Source organism: Pelophylax lessonae (genome assembly GCF_965119305.1).
Source record: "Pelophylax lessonae genome assembly, chromosome: 3".
Classification (NCBI taxonomy): domain Eukaryota; kingdom Metazoa; phylum Chordata; class Amphibia; order Anura; family Ranidae; genus Pelophylax; species Pelophylax lessonae.
The window spans coordinates 646,234,792-646,256,486 of NC_138770.1; the positions used below are offsets into that span (position 1 = coordinate 646,234,792).

At 46.7% G+C, this 21,695-nt stretch overlaps 1 protein-coding gene across 1 annotated transcript in view; it reads left to right on the forward strand.

The window, feature by feature from the left end:
* Positions 1 to 6,705: 6,705 nt before the first annotated feature.
* MSH6 (mutS homolog 6) overlaps positions 6,706 to 21,695 on the forward strand; it is a 68,352-nt gene continuing 53,362 nt past the window's right edge. Inside the window, exon 1 of the mRNA XM_082251369.1 lies at positions 6,706 to 7,002. Within this exon, the coding sequence (XP_082107495.1) occupies positions 6,800 to 7,002 (203 nt within the window). The 5' untranslated portion in view covers positions 6,706 to 6,799. The remainder of the gene's footprint in view (positions 7,003 to 21,695) is intronic.

The following is a 21,695-nucleotide window of genomic DNA, read 5'->3' on the forward strand; positions in this document are numbered from 1 at the left end:
TGGCGACGTAGACCTATGTCACCAGACATTCCCCTCTCTCGGCGGCGCGCGCGCGCTGCTGGAGGCTCGCTCCAGCTGTATTCAGTCACAGCGGGAGTCGGGCCAGGGGAGGAGCGGCGGTGATCGTCGGGGAATCGAGTGTGGAAATCAGCCGGCGGATCTCCTAAGTGACAGACAGGGTCAGATTGCAGGGTTCAGCATAGCTGAACCTGCGATCTGTCCCTGTGTCACATAGTCACCTCCCCCCACACACGTCAGTAAGCACCAGGCATACATTAACCCCTTGATCACCAATAAAAATTAACCCCTTCCCTGCCAGTGTCATTTTTACAGTAACAGTGCATATTTATAGCAGTGATTACTGTAGTAATGTCACTGGTACCCCCAAAAGTGTCAAAAATGTCAGTCAAGGGTCCGATCTGTCCGCCGAAATAAAATCGCAGATCGCTGCCATTACTCGTTAAAAAAAACCACCAAAAATGACAGAAATCTTTCCCTTAGTTAGTAAACGCAATAACTTTTGCGCAAACCAATCAAAATACACTTATTTTTTTTACCAAAAATATGTAGCATAAAACAAACTGGCCTAAAATGATAAAAAAAATTTGATTTTTAAATTTATTTGGGGGGGAATTTCATATAAAAAAATGTGAAAAATATGGTTATTTTTTCAAAATTTTCACTCTTTTTTTGTTTATAGCGCAAAAAGTAAAAATCGCATTGGTGATCAAATACCACCAAAAGAAAGCTCTGTTTGTGGGAAAAAAAGGACGTAAATTTAGTTTGGGTACGGCGTTGCATGACCGCGCAATTGTCAGTTAAATTCGCACAGTGCCGAATCGCAAAAAGTGGCCTGGACGTAAGACAGCAAAATCCTCCAGTGGTAAAGTGGTTAATGTCTGATTCTTTACATGACCTTGGCTCCTGCCTGGTCCTGGGCATTGGTGAGCTCGCCATTGGGCAAGGTGTTACTCCTGTACTAGGATAAGTGACTCTGTTCATCACCTGATGTAGCCCAAAGAACCCACCCTGGGGTAGGCCACCTGTGTGACTTACACTTGGCACCCAACAAGGAGGGGAACATGGAGAAAATACCACCCACCCTTCTCCTACATGTTTACCAATATGATTCAAAGTGAAAAAAAAATCACAAATTTTGGGTTGTCCCCAGAACAGTAATAGAGGGGAAATATTCCAATGGGAACATAAAACAGTGGTTATAATCCTCCGTCACTCTATCCAAAATGAAAAAAAAAGTTTGCCGAAATTTCTACTTTAAAAAAAAAAAGAAAGAAAAGGAATGCTGCCAACACATCTAAGGATTGGTTCACACCTAGAGGTGTGACCAACGATGGGCGTGTTCCTGCCCATTTTTTGCTCGTTCACGAGGGTCGTGTGTAGGGCAACCCATTCATTTCAATAAGCTGCTCTATGTGTGAGAAATGCGGAAAAGCACCATGCAGTTTGACGTGCACGTGTGCAAATGTGTGGGGGTGCCATTAACAAATAATGGTGCTGTTGTGTGTCTGCTACATGGCAGCGGGTTTCTATTATGTTGGGAAAGCACACAATTTTGAACACATTCCTAACACACTTATTTACTGCCCACTTTATTAGGTACACAAATTGCTAATCAGCCAATCACATGGCAGCAACTCAATGCATTTAGGCATCTAGACGTGGTGAAGACAACTTGCTGAAGTTCAAAACTGAGCATTAGAATGAGGAAGAAATGGGATTTAAAGCGGAGTTCCAGCCTTTTCACTCACCTTTCCCACGGTCCAGCGATGCGGCCGCCCGAAGCCTCGATCCTCTTCCCTCTGGTCTCGGCGGCGCCGGCATCACTGGTGTGGGCACCCGGCTGTGACAGTTTGCGGCTTCACAGCCGGGTACGCACTGCGCATGCACGAGTTTCGCTGCGCGTCTTGATTGGCCGGCAATCTTCTGGGACCTCTGACATGTCCCAGAAGATTGCAGGGAGAGAGGGGGAGAAGAGAACTTCCGTTCAGGGCGCCGCGGTGCTCCGAGCGGAAGTGGGAGTGGGTACCTGTCAAAACTAGGTACCCGCTCCCCCCCCCCCCAAAAAAAAAGACATGCCAAATGTGGCATGTCAGGGGATTAGGACTACCTAAAGCGAAAGTTCCACTTTTGGGTGGAACTCCGCTTTAAGTGACTTTGAATGTTGCATGGTTGTTGGTGCCAGATGGGCTGGTCTGAGTTTTTCAAAAACTGCCGATCTACTGGGATTTTCATGCACAACCATCTCTCGGGTTTACAGAGAATGGCCCGAAAAAGAGAAAATATCCAGTGAGCGGCATTGTGTGGACAAAAATGCCTTGTTGATGTCAGAGGAGAATGGGCAGACTGGTTTGAGATGATAGAAAGAAAACAGTAACTCAGATAACCACTCATTACAACCAAGGTATGGAGAACACCATCTCTGTATGCACAACACGTTCAACCTTGAATCAGATGGGCTACAGCAGCGGAAGACCACACCAGATGCCACAACTGTCAGCTAAGAACAGGAAACTGAGGCTACTATTTGCACAGGATGACAGGATAAAATAGAATTTTATTCAAAAAGAGTAAAAAAGAAAAAAGACATAATACATACATATGAAACAGACATGGGTGGCTAGCCCTAAAATTACCACATCACATGGTAACTAGGTACAATGTAACAGTATAGTAATTATAACAAGTGGTAATTACACCCAACGCGTTTCTGAAATATTATCCGTCTTCAGGGGTGTTGTGACATACATTTGTGACAAACAGTGTACCTATGACATAGATGAGTCAAAAAACGAAAGCCATAAATTTAAAATCATATGCAAATCGTCCGATCTCTGCAGGGATGAAGCTTGGAATGACATGGTCCCGGCCAATCTCCCAATGGAGGAAAACAACCACGAAGCCCAGCGAGCCAGGGCTACAAATATTGCTGGAATATAGCAGGATGCTGTGCAAGATGGTAATGGGACAAAAAAGGAGGATAGCAGGGCCACCTATCCCGGAGTGCCGACCAGAAGGGGACCAGAGATGGAAAGAGTCATTTTAGGGCTAGCCACCCATGCCTGTTTCATATGTATGTATTATGTCTTTTTTACTCTTTTTGAATAAAATTATATTTTTTACATAAAAACCTTTTTTTTCATTGCTTAACAGCAGTACATCATTTTTGGAAGACCTTTAAAGTCCCATTGGGGGGGGTGCTCTCCTCTTACCCACGGGAACCTGGAGCCTTGTCGTAGGTCCAGGGTGGGTAGGAGACGGCGAGACCCCAACCAAGCTGCGGTGGTTCGTGGGGTCTGAAGTGGTTACGGTGTCTGGTGGAGTGCTTGGAGCTGTCGGGAAGCACTAGGAGCATCCGTCAATGGAGGTACCCGGTCAGGGTGCCAGTTGATCCGTTGTAGTGTCCCTCATTTCCATCTCAGAAAGTTGGGAGGTATTATAATGCACCATGTCACAAAGCTCAAATCATCTCACCACTGGTTTCTTGAACATAACAATGAGGTCAATGCACTCCAATGGCCTCCACACTCACCAGATTTCATCCAATAGAGCACCATTGGAATGTGGTGGAATGGGAGATTTGCATCATGGATGTGCGGCCGACAAATCTGCAGCAACTGCGTGATGCTATCATTTCACTATGGACCAAAATCTCTGAGAAATGTTTCCAGCACCTTGATGAATCTATGCCAAAAACAATTAAGGCAGTCAAGAAGGCAAAAGGGGGTCCAACCCGGTACTAGCAAGGTGTACCTAATAAAGTGCGCGATGAGTGTAGATGTGAACTTAGCCAGATTATTAAAGAATAACTAAAGACAAAACTTTTTCTTAAGTTTTGGATAAAGAGGAAAGGGATTTGAACCCCTGTCAGTTTTTATTGCTGTCTGTGTCCCTGTTAGGGAGATCCATCCTCTCTATTTGTCTTGTTTACCATTATCATTGACAGTAAAAGAAAACCCCAAATTTTGGGTTGTCCCCAGAAAAGTAATAGAGGGGAAATCTTCCATTGGGGACACTAGTTCTGGTGACCTGGGGATCCTCATGAGATTCCCTCAATATGCAAAGATTCCCTCTCACTTCCTGTTTTGACCATGGAACAGGAAGTGAGGAAAAATATCCCCCAATGGAACCAAGATGGCAAAAATAAACTTTACAGGGGTTATAACTCTCGCTTACTCTATTCAAAATTAAAAAAAAAAAAAGTTTTGCCTATAGTTCTACTTTTAGGAGAGCCACCCTCTCTATTTGTCTTGTTTACCATTATCATTGACAGTAAAAGTAAACCCCAAATTTTGGGCAGTCCCCAGCAAAGTAATAGAGGGGAAATCTTCCAATGGGGACACTAGTTCTGGTGAGTAATGGGTGTTTGTTGGTGTGTGGCGCTGCCTTTTCAAACTGGCAATAGATGCACTAAATTGCTATATTTAATATTAATTACCAATAAATATATACACATATGACTAGTGAATTTCAAAGAAGCATACAAATAAAGTAAATATAAAGTGCACTGTGCTTTAGACCAAAATAAAAGTGCATATAATATCTGCGTGAAGTGCTGAGTAGTGCAAAAAAAATAACTGTACCAGTGTTTTATAAACGTTATTATTAGTGCCGGTTCACACTGTTCCGACTTGCTAGGCGACCGTGCTGTGACATTGGAACCATTCTAATAGGAGCGACTCAAGTCGCTCCGACTTAGAAAAAGGTTCCTGCACTACTTTTGGACAAAGTCGGAGCGACTTGCATTGACTTCCATTATGTAAAGTCGGTGCAAGTCGTGCCAAAGTCACGGTGCACGGCGACTTCATTAAGTCGCCCCAAAGTCGTGTTGCCATAGTGTGAACCGACTCTTAGAAAAGTGCTTATATAGTGCAAATGATACAAATTTCGTGGAGACCTCTATGTGGAGGTACTCTAAGTGCATAATAAACAAGTTATACTCATAAGTGTGAAAAAATATATATATATATACCCCAGGTGGGGGTTAAAATATTTATGAGAAAAGTTATAAAGTGCCGTTAGAGTTCTAGCCCAATTATGATTGCCAGTTGCCGCCGGTGTGTGGTTACCGCTTACTATGGGGGTGCTGTTGTTGGTAACGGGTAACCACACACCGGCGGCAACTGGCAATTACAATTGGGCTAGAACTCTAACGGCACTTTATAACTTTTCTCACAAATATTTTAAAGCGGAGTTCCGGCCTCAAAATCGACATAATCGATTGGGCATGCTCTTGGACACCTGAAAAACAAATGGATAGTTACGATTTTTTTTTTTTTGTTTGCTTACCTTGTTATTGAAGAAAATATACTCACCTTTCTTCCACTTCCTCCCCCTGTGGCCGCGGCCCACGCCGTCACTTCCTCCTTGCATTGATTCCTGGGAGCTGAACGTCATCGCTCCCAGGAATCAATGCGCCTGCACCGGCCCCGCTCGTCACTCCTGATGCGGGCGCGTCATTCTCTGCTAAACAGCTTCTGGGCATGCCCAGAAGCTGTGGAGGGATGACGTGCCTGCACTGGAACTGACGAGCGGGGCCGGTTCAGTGCATTCTGGGAGAAGAGGACACGGAAGAGGACGCAGAAGAGGACGCGCTGGCTTCAGCTGCCCACATCCAAAATGGCAGCGCTGGAGAAAAGATTTTCAAGGTAAGTATTTCTTCTAAAAGGTAAGTGTGACCCGGGACAGTACAGAGGCTATCCATTGTGGAATGTACTAGCCCTGACTGTCCCGGGGGTATTTTTAGCTAAATTTCACCCCCGAGGCCGGAACTCCGCTTTAACCCCCACCTGGGGTATATATATATATATTTTCACACTGATAAGTATAACTTGTTTATTATGCACTTATAGTACCTCCACATAGAGGTCTCCACGAAATTTGTATCATTTGCACTATATTAGCACTTTTCTAATAATAAAGTTTATAAAACACTGGTACAGTTATTTTTTGCACTACTCAGCACTTCACACAGATATTATATGCACTTTTATTTTGGTCTAAAGCACAGTGCACTTTATATTTACTTTATTTGTATGCTTCTTTGAAATTCACTAGTCATATGTGTATATATTTATTGGTAATTAATATTAAATATAGCAATTTAGTGCATCTATTGCCAGTTTGAAAAGGCAGCGCCACACACCAACAAACACCCATTACTCATTGCTGACCCCTGGTCTCCCAGGGGTAGGTTAGTGGCAGCTTATGCCAAACGGTTATAACCATTTTTATTACTAGATCTGGTGACCCCAAGGGATTCTCTTCATTTGCAGGGATTTCCTCTCACTTCCTGTTTGGCTATGAGACAGGAAGTGAAGGGAAATCTCTGCAATGGGACAGAGATGGCGCAAAAAAAAAAAAATCTGACAGGGGTTATAACCCTCTCTTAGTCTATCCAAAATGAAAATAACGTTTTGTGGTTAACATGTTGCTGGATTGATACACTTTCATAAAGCCCATCTCCATGTAAAGAGTGTTTTATTACAGGGGCTGAACTATCTGAGGCAGACATATCAGCAGCAGCTCAGTCACTGACTTTCTGTCGCAAAAAGCCGTAAAACCATTTTCCCACAATAACAACTCCGCTCCGTCACCATGGCAACCACCCTGACCCTCCACGTGTTCCCCCAGCATGCCGCTCTCCGCCCCTTTCCTCCTCTGATTGGCTGAGCCGACTAACCACACATCCGTCCAGTGACGTTCCTCCCTCGGATCGGAGTTTTCCCGCCATCTGTGTGAGGAATCCCGGAGAGGAGAAGCGAGGGGAGCCGCCGCAGCCATGGCCAAGCAGAGCACTCTGTTCAGCTTCTTCGCCAAGTCCCCGACTCTGTCCAGCAGCCGGACCAAGAGCGGCCCGTCCTCCTCACCCACCGAGGCCGACCTACCCTCCCTGGGGGGGAAGAAGAACAACTCCTCTCCGAAGGAGTCAGCGGGGGCCCCCCCGAAACATGGAGGGAAGACCCCCCGGGCCAACACCCCCAGGTACCTCACACACCGGTATAAATCATAGAATGCCTTCTCTGTGTGTTATGCGGGAGGGAGGATCTGTAGTACCATCTATCACCATGTGAGGGGGATGTGGAGCAGAGGTATGGGAGAGGATGGGACCTGTAGTACCACCTGTCACCATGTGAGGGGGATGTGGAGAATAAGGTGGGTGAAGGGACCTGTAGTACCATGTGACGGGGATGTGATGAGGATTTGGAGCAGAAGTATGGGAGAAGGGATTTCTAGTACCATCTACTGCCATGTGAGGGATGGAGGGACCTGTAGTACCATTTACCGCCATGTGAGGGGGATGACGGGACCTGTAGTACCATTTACCACCATGTGAGGGGGATAAAGGGACCTGTAGTACCATTTACCACCATGTGAGGGGGATAAAGGGACCTGTAGTACCATTTACCACCATGTGAGGGGGATGTGGAGAATAAATAAGGTGGGTGAAGGGACCTGTTCTACCATCTACCTCCATGTGTCGAGAAATTGGAGCAGAAGTATGGGAGAAGGGATTTCTAGTACCATCTAATACCATATGAGGGGTGGAGAGACCTGTAGTACCATCTACTGCCATGTGAGGGGTGGAGAGACCTGTAGTACCATCTACCACCATGTGAGGGGGTAAAGGGACCTGTAGTACCATTTACTGCCATGTGAGGGGGTGTGGAGCAGAGGTATGGGAGAGGATGGGACCTGTAGTACCATCTATCACCATGTGAGGGGGTGTGGAGCAGAGGTATGGGAGAGGATGGGACCTGTAGTACCACCTGTCACCATGTGAGGGGGATGTGGAGCATAAATAAGGTGGGTGAAGGGCCCTGTTCTACCATCTACCTCCATGTGACGAGAAATTGGAGCAGAAGTATGGGAGAAGGGATTTCTAGTGCCATCTACTGCCATGTGAGGGATGGAGGGACCTGTAGTACCATCTACCACCATGTGAGGGGGATGTGGAGCAGAGGTATGGGAGAGGAAGGGACCTGTAGTACCATGTGACGGGGATGTGATGAGGATTTGGAGCAGAAGTATGGGAGAAGGGATTTCTAGTACCATCTACTGCCATGTGAGGGATGGAGGGACCTGTAGTACCATCTACCACCATGTGAGGGGGATGTGGAGCAGAAATGAGGAAGGAAGATAGAGACCTGTAGTACCATATACTGCCTTGTGAGGGGGATGTGGAGCAGAAATAAGGAAGGTAGAGACCTGTAGTACCATCTACCGCCTTGTGAGGGGGTTGTGGAGCAGAAATATGGGGGAAGAAGGGACCTGTAGAACCATCTACCTCCATGTGAGGGTGATGTGGAGCAGGAATATGGGGGAATGAAGGGACCTGTTATATACATCTACCGGGATGTGGAGAAGAAATATTAAGAAGGGAGATAGAGACCTATAGTACCATCTGCCGCTCAGTGAGGGGGATGGGGAGTAGATGTTAAAGGGGGGAGGGGCAGTGAAGTTAACATTTAAGGTAGGAGGGGAGTTTACAGTCGGGGCACAGCAGAGGGATTCAGCACAGTGACATCATCCTACTTGTAGTCCATTGTTAGCTTTCTGCCCATCTTGACCTTCCTTTCAGAAGTTCTGAACACTTGGGGGGGGGCAGGATTGAACAGTGATGGTGACCACTGATTGGCTGTCGGTGATCACATGACTGGCTCCTGATCATTAGTGTCTTTAACAGATCGATCTCTGCGCTGGGAGAACTCTGCACAGAAACATTGGCTGCCCCTTGACGCATAAGTGCAGTTTTTGGACGATAAAAGCCACCCTTTTTGCCACCACCAAGTATTATTGAAGTTACACCTTAAGCCTAGATTAACCACTTTACCCCCAGCCACTGCAGATGTACTGCGGCAGGCTGGCTCTCGCAGGCAAAACCCTGTACATGTATGGCGCTTGCCTAGGAGGAGCTAGGGGGTGATCACGAGCCGGTGCGCTCCCGCTCTTCAGCGGGGCAGCCAGTGCCTGTGACAGGCGACTCCGATGGCTGCCGGCCACTCACGATCTCCCGCCGCTGACAGAGAAGGATGGACAGCTGATGTAAACACAGCCTGAAGTTATCACAGCTGTCGTGATCCTGCTATATAGGACCACATGTCTCTGTGATTACTTCACAAGCCACGACCCCCGTCAGTTACTCACGCCCCTAGGGTCACATTTAACCCCTTGATCACCAGTACTGTTAACCCCTTCCCTGCCAGTGTCATTATTACAGTAACAGTGCATATTTTTAGCACTGATTACTGTAGTAATGTCACTGGTACCCTCAAAAATATCAGGGGTCCGATCTGTCTGCCGCAATGTCGCAGTCCCGCAAAAAATCGCAGATTGCTTCCATTACTAGAAAAAAGAAACAATAAAAATGACAAATCTTTCCCCTAGTTGGTAAACGCAATAACTTTTGCGCTAACCAATCAAAATACGCTTATTGTGATTTTTTTATTTTTATTTTTTTACCAAAAATATGGAGCAGAAAACAAATTGACTTAAAATGTTAAATTTTGATTTCTGCATTTTTTTTTTTTTTTTTCTTTTTGAGAATTTCATATAAAAGAATGCGAAAAATATATATTTTTTTCAAAATCATTGCTCTTTTTTTTGTTTATAGCACAAAAACAAAAATCGCAGAGGTGATCAAATACCACCAAAAGGAAGCTCTATTTGTGGGGAAAAAAAGGACGTCAATATCATTTGGGTATGGCGTCGCACGACTGCGCAATTGTCTGTTAAATCCATGCAGTGCCAAATCGCAAAATAGGGCCTAGTCATTAAGCAGCCAAATCCTCCGGTCTGAAAGTGATTAACACTATCGCCATTGCATAATCATGTGTTTTTGTAGTGCATTTTTTTTTTGTACGGGGGAGATGGTATTTTAACCACTTTATGACCGCCCGCCGCTGTTATACTGCAGCAGGCAGCCACTCCTGCTCAAACCGCCATAGGTATACGTCGGTTCGAGGGCAGGGAGCGCGTGGTGAAGCCGATGCATGGGGCAGGTGGCTCTGATTGCCGCCTGATAGCCGCATTCGTTCCCCGCTGAGAGAGGACGGTCGGCTGTTGTAAACACAGCTGACCGTTCTTCTCTCTGGAATTATCATAGAGCCCCTGTGATCCTTCTATATAGGATCACATGGCTCTATGATCATTTCACAAGCCACGCCCCCCCCCCCCCACAGTTAGAATCACTCCCCTAGGCTCGCATTTAACCCCTTGATCACCCACAATGGAAACCCCTTCCCTGCCAGTGTCATTATTACAGTAACTGCATATTTTTAGCACTGATTACTGTAGTAATGTCACTGGTCCCCCCCAAAAGTGTAAAAAATGTCAGTTAGGAGTCCGATCTGTTCGCCGCAAACCGCCGCCATTACTAGTAAAGAAAAAAAAAAACTATAAAAATGACAAATCTTTCCTGTAGTTAGTAGACGCAATAACTTTTGCGCAAACAAAATACGCTTATTGCGATTTGGTTTTTTTTTTTTTTACCAAAAATATGTAGCAGAAAACAAATTGGCCTAAAATGTTAGATTTTTGATTTTTTTTTTTTTTTTTTTTTTTTTTGGGAATGTTATATAGCAGAATGTGAAAAATATAATTTTTTTTTCAGAATTGTCGCTTTTTTTTTTTTGTTTATAGTGCAAAAAATAATCGCACAGGTGATCAAATACCACCAAAAGAAAGCTCTATTCGTGGGGAAAAAAAGGACATTTTATTTAGGTACATTTAGGTAAAGCGTCACACGGCCGCGCAATTTTCCATTAAAGTAACGCACTGCTGAATCGCAAAATATGGCCTAGTCATTAAGGGGGAAAATCCTTCTGGTCAAAACTAAAATCCTGCCAAAAATGTCTAAAAATACATGTGTGTTTTTATATGCACTCCTTTCTCTTTCATTCATTGACGGACACAGCTCCAGCATCTTCTTAACCATTAGGTTATGCAGTCCCTTATAGGAGTAGGACACTAGGCAGGAAAAAGCTTTACTGTATACCCCCACTTCCTGCTATAGGCATTCGGTTTTATTTTATTTTTCCCTAAAACGTCTTTCAGGACAGCACCTTAGAGAGATGGCTCCTCCCTCTCCTCATCAGGAAACACCCCATCCACCAGATTTTAAAAGGAGGCTTCTCCTACCATTCATCAGTTTTTGTGTTTCCTCCGGCCGAGGAACACCTCTGTGGGGAGCTGGGCTCTTAAGGTGCTATCCTGAGAGACCGGGCTTCCTACGTCCACCTACCCTTTTTTGGAGACGATTGCTTCTCCCATTCACGCGACCGACTGCAGTGCATGGGCTCCTTCTTCCTCTTCAGTGCTCTAGGCTGAGTCAAGACCCCGCAGAGCACAGCCCTGGGAAGGCATCTTGGAGGAGCGGAACGATTTTTCTTAGGTTTCCGCCGCCTTTTTTTTTCAAATTTGCCGCCATTTCTCCGGATCGAGTGACGCTCGTCCGGACCGGAAGTGAGGTTCCGGAAAGGGCAGCGTTCTGCAGGGGGCGTATGGCGTCATTTCCGCCGGACGCAGAGGAAGAAGGGAGGAGCAAGCTGGTGCCTTATTCCGGATCCGGTCCAGTGCAGGTGCGCTTTGGTCTCAGGAACCGGTACCGAAGCCACGGGTGATACCGCTGCCAAGCGATGGAAGCTTCTTCAGCGAGTGGGACAGGCACAGGCACCAGTAAGGCCCAGGTAAGGGGTATCTTTTTATGGCCTATCTTACTGTGGGGTCTCACTCCATCCCTTTTACTATCCCCCCGGTGGCTGGGGGCCTGTCAGGGCACATGGGACTTCCCTTTAAATGTCTTTCTGTGCACCTTTGGTGGCCCTGAGAATCAGGCTGACTTTTAAGAAGCATGTGTATGTTTTCCCATTCATGTCTTCCAGGCTAAAAGCTCTGAAACTGTTTTCAAGAGAAAGTGTCCTTCATGCAAAGCAAAGTTGTCGGAAAGTTGGAAAAAGACACTTTGCCAGGGATGTATTGATGCACTAGTAAAGGAAGAAGCATCTGCAGTTTGTGGCGATTTAGTCGCATCTGTGAGGAAGGAATTGGATGCTACCATCCAATCTTTTCGGTCATCCCTACAGGACCCTGCCCTGAGTCAGCCATCAGCCTCACTGTCCTCTCAGGGTTCACAATTGGTTCCTTCGGTGGGGACAGAAGGGGTTCCTTCCACCCAAGGAGATAATTCCCCCTCACATTCCAAGGAGGATTCAGAGGAAGAAGAGGAGGGAGGGGCACAAAGCAGGCCCACTAAATACAAACTATCCTTAGAGCAAGTGGATGGTCTCCTGAGGGCAGTTTACATCACCCTGGGTCTAGAGGAGGAAAAGAAGGAACTGTCCCTACATGACAAAATGTATGCAGGCTTGGAAGAGCCTAAGGGCCGTATCTTCCCAGTGCATCAGACCATCTCAGATGCAATAAAACATGAGTGGGCTGATCCGGAAAAGAAAACCTTCTTCCCTAAAGCCTTTAAAAGGCGATTTCCTTTTGATGAGGACCCAGGAGCTCCCTGGAATAAGATGCCAAAGATTGATGCAGCCTTCTCCCAGGTTTCTAGGTCAACAGACCTAGCATTTGAAGACATGGGAATACTGAGGGATCCCATGGATAAGAAGATGGACCAGCAACTTAAGAGATCCTGGCAATCCATCATGGGGAGTCTGAAACCTGCCATGGCAGTAACCTGTGTGTCCAGGAATCTGGAATACTGGCTTAGCCAGCTAAAAGCACACATCACAGCAGACTCACCTAAACAGGAAATTTTGGATTCCTTTTCCACGCTCTCCACGGCCATAGCCTTCATTGCTGACGCTTCAGCAGAGTCAGTGAAGATGACAGCAAGATCTGCAGCTTTATCCAACTCAGCCAGAAGGGCTCTTTGGTTAAAGACATGGCCTGGAGATACAGCTTCTAAAAATAAGCTGTGTGGACTTCCTTTTCAAGGGGATCTACTATTCGGGCCTGGGCTAGACTCTGTTCTAGATAGAACAGCAGACAAAAAGAAGTCTTTTCCTGTGAAGAAGAAACAGGCAGCAAAGAAGCTTTTTCGACCTCAAAAAGCTCAGCAAAATAGCAGACCCCAGGAGAAGAGAAGAAACTGGTCGACACAAAAACCCAAAGGGAAAGGAGGTGTTCTCTTCCATCCTCCTGTGTCAACCAACAAAACACAATGACAAGACATTGCCGGTGGGAGGAAGATTGAGGGAATTCCTCCCCTATTGGGCAGCCATAACAGAAAATCAATACATTCTGGGTATGCTGTCCCAAGGCTACAACATAGTTTTCAGAGACGCCACCCGAAAGGTTCTTTGTCACAAACCTCCCAAGAGATGCAGAAAAAGCCCTGGCTATGATGGACCTGTTAAAGGACCTGAGGCGACAGGGAGTTGTCTGTCCAGTTCCAGTGGAGGAACAACATCAGGGATTTTATTCCCACATATTTTTGATAAAGAAACCATCGGGGGATTTTCGTCTTATACTGAATCTGAGACCATTAAACAGGTCAGTTCTGTACAAAAAGTTTCGAATGGACTCAATTCTTACAGTCAGAACCCTGTTAACAAAAGGATGCTTCATGGCATCAATCGACTTAAGGGATGCTTACCTACATATCCCTATTGCCCCTCGCTCACAGAGATTCCTAAGGTTGGCAGTAAATCTGGGAAAGGAAATGCTCCATATCCAATTCAAAGCACTCCCTTTCGGGCTATCATCCTCCCCTCGTATTTTTACGAAGGTAATGGCAGAGTGTCTAGCTCCCCTCCGCCTTCAGGGAATCTCTGTGGTGCCTTACCTGGACGACCTGCTTTTCTTTGCCCCGTCAAAGGAAAAACTTCAAGAGGACCTGCACAAGGCAAGAGGTCATGTAGAAGCTCTGGGATGGATAGTGAACATCAAGAAATCTAATCTCACACCGGCTCAGCGGGTTCAGTTCCTAGGGTTTCAGTTATGCTCTGTGGAACAAAGAATCTTCCTACCAGAAGACAAACAGGTCAAAATACAGAATTTGGTAGCAAGGCTACAAACAAATCAGTGGTGGTCGATCAGAGAGATCATGTCAGTCCTTGGAAACCTGACTGCATCAATTCCAGCTGTCCAATGGGCAAGGCTGCATTTTCGACCACTCCAATATTTCCTCCTCAGAATCTGGGATCACAATCCAGAGACTTTGGACTTAAAGGTAAAAATCCCCACCAAGGTCAAGAGGTCCCTTTGGTGGTGGAGAAATCGGATAACCTTGTCTCAGGGTTTGGCCTGGTCCTTCCCGGCAGACCAGAGGTTAACAACGGATGCCAGCAGGTGGGGGTGGGGAGCCCACTGGAACCAAAACCTGGCACAGGGGGTTTGGTCTCAGACCGAGACAAGAAAATCCTCAAATTGGAAGGAATTAAAGGCAGTCGGCCTAGCCCTAACTGCCTTCTCTCAAAATCTTCAGGGGACTCATGTTCAAGTCCTTTCAGACAACGCCACTACAGTGGCATATCTAAACAAGCAAGGGGGCACAAGAAGCAAAACCCTACAGCTTTTGGCAACGGAAATTCTGCAATGGGCGGAAAGGCAGTTACTTTCCTTGTCAGCAATCCACCTAAAAGGTACACTAAACAGTGTGGCGGATTATTTAAGCAGGCAGAAGATCCGAAAAGCAGAATGGAGCTTGAACCCAGAAGTCTTTTATGTTGATAACCAAGACTTGGGGAAAGCCAGAGGTGGATCTGTTTGCAACGAAAGAAAACGCAAAACTTCCACTTTACTTCTCACTCCACAGAAACGACAACTCTCTGGGAGTAGATTCCCTGGCACATCCCTGGAGGTTCAGGTTGGGGTATGCCTTCCCCCCCCCCTTCCAGCTCATTCCGTTGGTATTGAGAAAAATCCAAATGGAAAGAGCCTCAGTGATCCTGATCACACCTTATTGGCCCAAAAGGGTTTGGTTTTCGACTGTCCTTCAACTATCAGTCAAACCTGCTTTTCAGCTCCCTCTTCGTCAAGACCTACTGCTTCAAGGTCCAGTCTATCATCCAGAAGTGGAAAAGCTAAAGCTCACCGCCTGGTATCTGAGGAGCAACTGCTGAAAAGGAAAGGATTTTCAGACGCATTAATTGCTACTCTACTTTCCAGTAGGAAAAAAGTCACAAGGAATATATATGCAAAAGTTTGGAAGACATATAATACCTGGTGTGAATCGAAAGATCAAAAATTGAACAGTATTACTTCAATTTTGGAGTTCCTACAGGAGGGCGCAGGAAAAGGTTTGGCAGTAAGTACCCTCAAGGTACAAGTTACAGCCCTGGGGGTATTCTTGGAAAGGCCCATTTCTTCAGAATCTTTAATCATCAGATTCTTCAGGGCCCTTACCCGCTCCAGACCAGTGCCTGTCAGAAGCTTCCCCAAATGGGACTTGTCGGTGGTCCTTCAGGCCTTCACAAAGGAACCTTTTGAACCACTAGAAACGGTTACACTAAAAAACCTTACCCTCAAGACGGTCTTCTTGGTGGCAATAACATCAGCAAGAAGAATCAGTGAATTACATGCTTTATCAGCTATCGAACCTTTCTTGTCCATATATCCAGACAGGATAATTCTCAAGACGGATCCAGGGTTTCTCCCAAAAGTAGCTTCAACGAGAAACCGCTCACAAGAAATTGTTACCTACCTTCTGCCCTAATCCATCAGGAGATAAGGAAGAAAGCTTTCACTACCTAGATGTAAGAAGGGTTCTTATACACTACTTGGAGGTTACTAAAGAGTTTAGATCATCAAACTCTCTTTTTGTTCTTTTCTCTGGCAACAAAAAAGGTCGCCAGGCATCAAAAGGATCAATAGCCAGATGGCTCAGATCCGCTATTTCAGAGGCTTACTCCCAAATGAAATTGTCTCCCCCGCAGGGGATCAGAGCTCACTCTACTAGAGCGTTAGCCACTACATGGGCAGAGAAAGCTGGTGCCACTCCAGAGCAAATCTGCAAAGCGGCTACGTGGTCAAGCTACTTTACATTTGCAAGACACTATAGGTTGGACCTTTTGGTAGCTGAAGACCAGGCTTTTGGCAGAAAGGTCCTGCAAGCTGTGGTCCCTCCCTAAATTGAGTAAGTCTCGATAATCCTCTCTAAGGTGCTGTCCTGAAAGACGTTTTAGGGAAAATTCAAGTTAGACTTACCGGTAACTTGTTTTCCAATAGTCTTTCAGGACAGCAGGAGGATCCCGCCCTATTGTATAAAATGTATTGCTGTGATTAACCATATCTGTTTGTGTTCCAGCATGGGCCGGAGGTACTCTTCTACAAACTGATGAATGGTGGGAGAAGCCTCCTTTTAAAATCTGGTGGATGGGGTGTTTCCTGATGAGGAGAGGGAGGAGCCATCTCTCTAAGGTGCTGTCCTGAAAGACTATTGGAAAACAAGTTACCGGTAAGTCTAACTTGAATTTTTCTTCCTAGTCAGGAGTAAGGACCTAGTTCCTTGCTGAGATCTCTGGTCCTCTTTATTTTCTGTTCCTGTGAGAACTACAATCAACTGGAGTGGGTGACAGACTGGATATTCTAGATCCTTGCGGTCTCCCCAGTCTGGCCCACGAGCTCGGCGCGTGCAGTCCTTAGCTCTGCTCTAGGTCGGCAGCAACTGGACGGGGTCTGGCCTGCGAGTTAAACCTCTCGTGAGGGCACATAAGACCTGGTCCATGCCTGAGTCGCAGCGTGCCTCCTGGCACTGCTGCATCCCCATTCCGATGGAGAGGTGGTCTGCCTGGAGCGGTGCTCATGGTATAGTAAGTGGTTTCCCCCCTTTCCTGGTGGCCTCTCGGGGTGGACGTGGGCCCCTAACTGGCACGATCGGATCCCAGGGTTCCCCACCCCTCATTATCCCCCCCCGGTTGCAGTTATAAGCAGGCTGTTGCCACATGCTCTTCAGGGGGGCTGGTTGGAGTTGCTACTTCTGACCGGGTTTTCCTGATGCGCAACGGGGTGTTGAGGAGCACCCTGCGGCGGTTGTTATAGTTCCCAGGAAGGAAGAAAAGGTACGTCCAGTCCTGGACCTCAAAGCTCTGAACCCTTTTGTGCGGGTACAGAAGTTCCGAATGGAGTTCATTCATATGGTAGTGGCATCCCTACATAAAGGGGATTTTCTGGCCTCTATCGATATCAAGGACGCTTACCTTCATATTCTGATATGTCAGTCATCCGCGCTTCCTCCGCTTGCCGTGGGCAAGGAGCATTATCAATTCGTGGCATTACCCTTTGATCTCGCCTCAGCTCCTCGGGTCTTCATAAAGTGTTTGCCCTGGTGTTGGCATTGTTGTGCCAGCGGTGGATTGCGGTACCTGGATGATCATCTTCTGTGAGCAGTCTCCTACTGCTCTGGAGATTACTGTGCGTACTCTGTTCGGTTTGGAAATTGAATTTCCAGGCATCTGGTCTGGTTCCGTTCACCAAGTTGGACTATCTGGGTCTACCCCTGGACACAGTCTCAGCCAGGATGTTTTCTCCCATGGGACAAGATCCCAAAGCTGCAGGATGCAATTCGGCTTCTGTTGTCCAGCAGTCAGTCATCTCTCAGAACTTGCATGCGGGTGCTGGGCCTGATTGTGTCTGCCTTCGAGGCGGTTCCGTTTGCACAGTTCCCCACGAGGCCTCTGCAAATGGAGATTCTTGCTAGCTGGGACAAGAATCCACAATCTCTAGACAATCTGAACCTGTTGAGCCAGGGTACGAGAGGATCCCTGATTTGGTCGCTTCTTTCATTCCCCTGTACTGGATGGTGGTCACCACAATCGGACAAGGCCATGGCTTACCAAGGGGGCACATGAAGTGTCCTGGCGGCTCGGGAAGTAGCCAACATTCTAAGGTGGGCAGAAATCTTCGTTCCAGCCCTCTCTGCTGTGCATATTCCAGGGGTGGAAAATTGGCAGGCTGATTATCTGTCATCAGGCATTGTAACGGGGAGAATGGTCACTTAATCTGGAGGTGTTTCATCAGTTGTCTCTGGTGGGGAACTCCCAAGGTGGACCTGTTGGCCTCTCGTCTCAACAGGAAGGTGTAGGGTTTCGGGATCCTCTGGCCAACGCCACAGACGCACTAGTGGCTCCTTGGAGCCAGTATCGTCTGAGATACGCCTTTTCCTCTCTTAAAAAAAAAAAAAAAAAAAAGATTCTGGCCATCCTATTGGCTCCAGACTCTCCTCACCGGACTTGATATGCAGATCTGATACGGTTGGTCGCTGATGATCCTTGGAGACTTCCGCTCAGAGAAGATCTGTTAGCCCAAGAGCCAATCTTGCTTTAGTTGCTGGCTTTAACAGGTTGGTTGTCGAAAGCCAGGTGCTGAGGGATAGAGGGTTTTTCCGAATTGGTGATTCCCACGCTGCTAAAAGCTAGCAAATCTACCTCCTAGGAAGATTTACCATTGCGTTTGGAAAGTGTACATTGCGTGGTGTGAATCTCTTGGGGTTCACACCCGCTCATTTTCGGTGGCTTTGGGTTTGGCTTTCCTCAAGTGTTGATGGTACCAAAAGCCAGATGCTGCTCAAGGGCCAGGTTTCGGTCTTGGTGGTTTTTTCATCGTTCTTTGGCCACGCATTCTTTAATTCGCACCTTTATTCCAGGGGTTCGCCTCTTGGCTCCACCAGTGAAGTCTCTGTGAGTAGCTTGTCCTAGCATGTTATAGCTGGAAATAACTGTGTATAATAAATGAATCGGCGAATACGAAAATTAAACAAATCTAAATATAAGCAGCTATACCAAATCTTGTTTTTTTTCACTAAAAAGTAGATAATAAAACAAACAATAGGGGTACAGCGCTAAAGTGAAAAGTGCATCAAAGACTTAAATAAGACGTGGCCGTGCTAATAAAGTGCCTGCAATTAATATATATGCATAATTGCCCACAATATCAAAAATAAAGTGACATGTGCTAAATAAATTGCAGGTTGTTTCCCACGATATAAAATATAACAAATAACAATACAATCTCAAATTAATATGTTGTAAATACACTCCGTGCAAGTGAATAAACTTTATAACTGAAAGTCCATGAATATATTCCAGTGCACAATATCTTCTAGAAAAGTGCTTGTCAGATGCTTCCACCTTCAGTGCTCAAGTGACCACCACCAACACTTATGGATAGCCTCTCACCTTACCACTGGTTCATTGAGCCGTATATAACTCATATGGTGATCCTCATAGGAATGTAAGTGGTATACTTAATGATGGGACACCTGCACAGTGCCGCCGTAATTCCCAATATACATGTAAAGGAAGTGACAGGAGATCTAATGCTCTCTAATTCAATATCTTTTAATAATAGATAAGACAAAATACACTCACAGAAATAGCACAATCCACAGCTTGTGCTGGCTGCTAGGACATGGACAGTAAACCTCCGGAGGAGCCGTGCTGCTGTGTCGCCGCTCGAGGTCTCTGCCCCCTAAACCAGGGCTTGACAAAATTGCCTAAAAGTTAGGAGCCATTTTTTTTTTTTTTTTTTTTAAACTAACAACCAAGCTTTATTTAATAAAACGGATAGAACCTCACTCTCCTCTATAGCGCAATTGGATGGAAACAGACTGTCTGTCTCTTTCCATCCGATCCACGGGATGGATAGAAAATAGAACCACCATCCGTCTGTTTTTGGCGGACAGGATCAGATGGCGGCAGATTACTGCTCCATAGAGAATGAAGGGTCCGATCAGGTCTGCCTGAAAAACTGACAGGCGGACCTGATCAGACAGCCCGTGTGAAAGGGGCCTTCGGCTGTGGCACGGTGATGAGGGGAAAAAAAATATAGATAGATGTATAATTTTTTATTTTTTTTTAAATAAGAATTGAAGAACATTTTTTTTTAATAATTACATAAAAAAAGAAGAAAAATTTTTTTTTTTTTTTAAATTTGAAAAATAAATAACCCCACTCCCTGTCCACCTACCTTTTTTTAAGCAAAGGTAACTGTACAGAGAGATGAAGCCTGCAAAAACTTCCCTCTCCTCTCCTGTTTGGAAGGAGATGGAAAGGCATTGAGAACAGGCATTACTCCCGGCCACCACAAGAGGGCACCAGTTCCCCAGCCTCTCTCGTCTCACAGAAGAAGGCCGAAAAGCCGGGGCCTCAATTTTTGGATGGCGCGGAAGTCCGTCCACTCGGAAGGAGGTGGGGGCGCAAAAGGGACAGGACACCTCCTGCAGGGCGCGCCAGGTCGCTAATTCTAGCCGCAAATGCGACCTGGCGCCCGGGGATTGTCGAGTTCTGCCCTAAACGCATTGCGTCACATGCTCCCGCGTCACGACTTCCTCCCCTTACTGAGGGATCTATTGATCTACTGCTGTTCTATTGTATTCTGACATGGGGGACCCCCATCAGAGTGCACAGATCAACACTTGTAGCCATTGGCTGTGAGCACTGATTGAAGGCTGGTTTTCCAGCTTGACTGTTTAAAGGAAGCTGGTCATTACACTGGTTTCCATTGAACAAACATCAGTACACGGGAGGTTCCTACTGAACCAGCCAAATTTCAGTATGTGTACTGGGCTCACAGGAAATTTACAGAGATTATAAAATTAGATTGTAAAGCCAACTTTGGAGTCCGACTTTGATATTCCTTTTACATTGTCTGGCATTGAAGCCATGTCAAAGTAGTGCAGGAACCTTTTTCTAAAGTCACAGCGACCTCATTCGTTCCCTGGCGAGTGGGAGGGGACGCCTCCCGCTAGGGCTGCACAATATTGGGGAAAAAAGTACATTGCAATATTTGGTTTTCAACGATATATATTGCGATACTTCTCCACAGTCACTGTGCTATCACTGGGAGACCCATCATATCACAGGGGAGGAGACAGGCCGCACTGAGATGCTGCTTCAGCCAATCAGCGCTCAGCTTACATGACACTGCACAGCTGGAAGGAAGCGATGTGTGAGCGGTGTGCCCGGTGTCAGCTGATCACCTCCATCCCTCCCCCGATCTCACCTGATGATGGTGCTGTGCCCGGAGTGTAGCCGGGGAACACACACACCGACCCCCCCCCCCCCCCCGGACCGAGATCCGGTGTTGTGTCTATCAGTTTTCCCTTGCTTTCGGCTGTGATTGGAACTCCGCCCCTCCAGCCCGATGCAATCCAGCCCTCCCAGCTCTGCCTCTAGTTTCCTGCCGACCATTTATCCGCCCTGCTCCGCCCATTGTCATTCCATTGAATCTATTTACAAAACATTAAAGCCTGATCCCGCCCCCGTGCGCGCCCCTGATGCTGCCAGGAGAGACAATGGGCGGAGCAGGGCAGAGTAATGGTCGGCTGGAGACTAGAGGCAGAGCTGGGAGGGCTAGATTGCATCGGGCTGGAGGGGCGGGGGTTCCGATCACAGCCGAAAGCAAAACAGATGTGTCGGCTGCCAGCACTGTGAGTCATCCTCCTCCTCCCCCCGAGTCCCGACTTCTCCCTGCCTAATGCTAAATATCGGGTCTTCGGCGATATGAATATCGCCCACGCCCGCAGAACGATAGTCTATATCACATTGACTATCGTTCAGCCCTACCTCCCGCCGCCTTCCAACCGGGAGACCCCAGCAACCAGCCGGCGCGTCCGCCGGATGGATGGAGTCCCGATCTAAGCCGTATGCGGCTTCGATCGGGTCTCCGATGACGTGACCCGGAGGCGGCGTCCATGACGTCACATCCGGATTACTCGGCGTGCAATT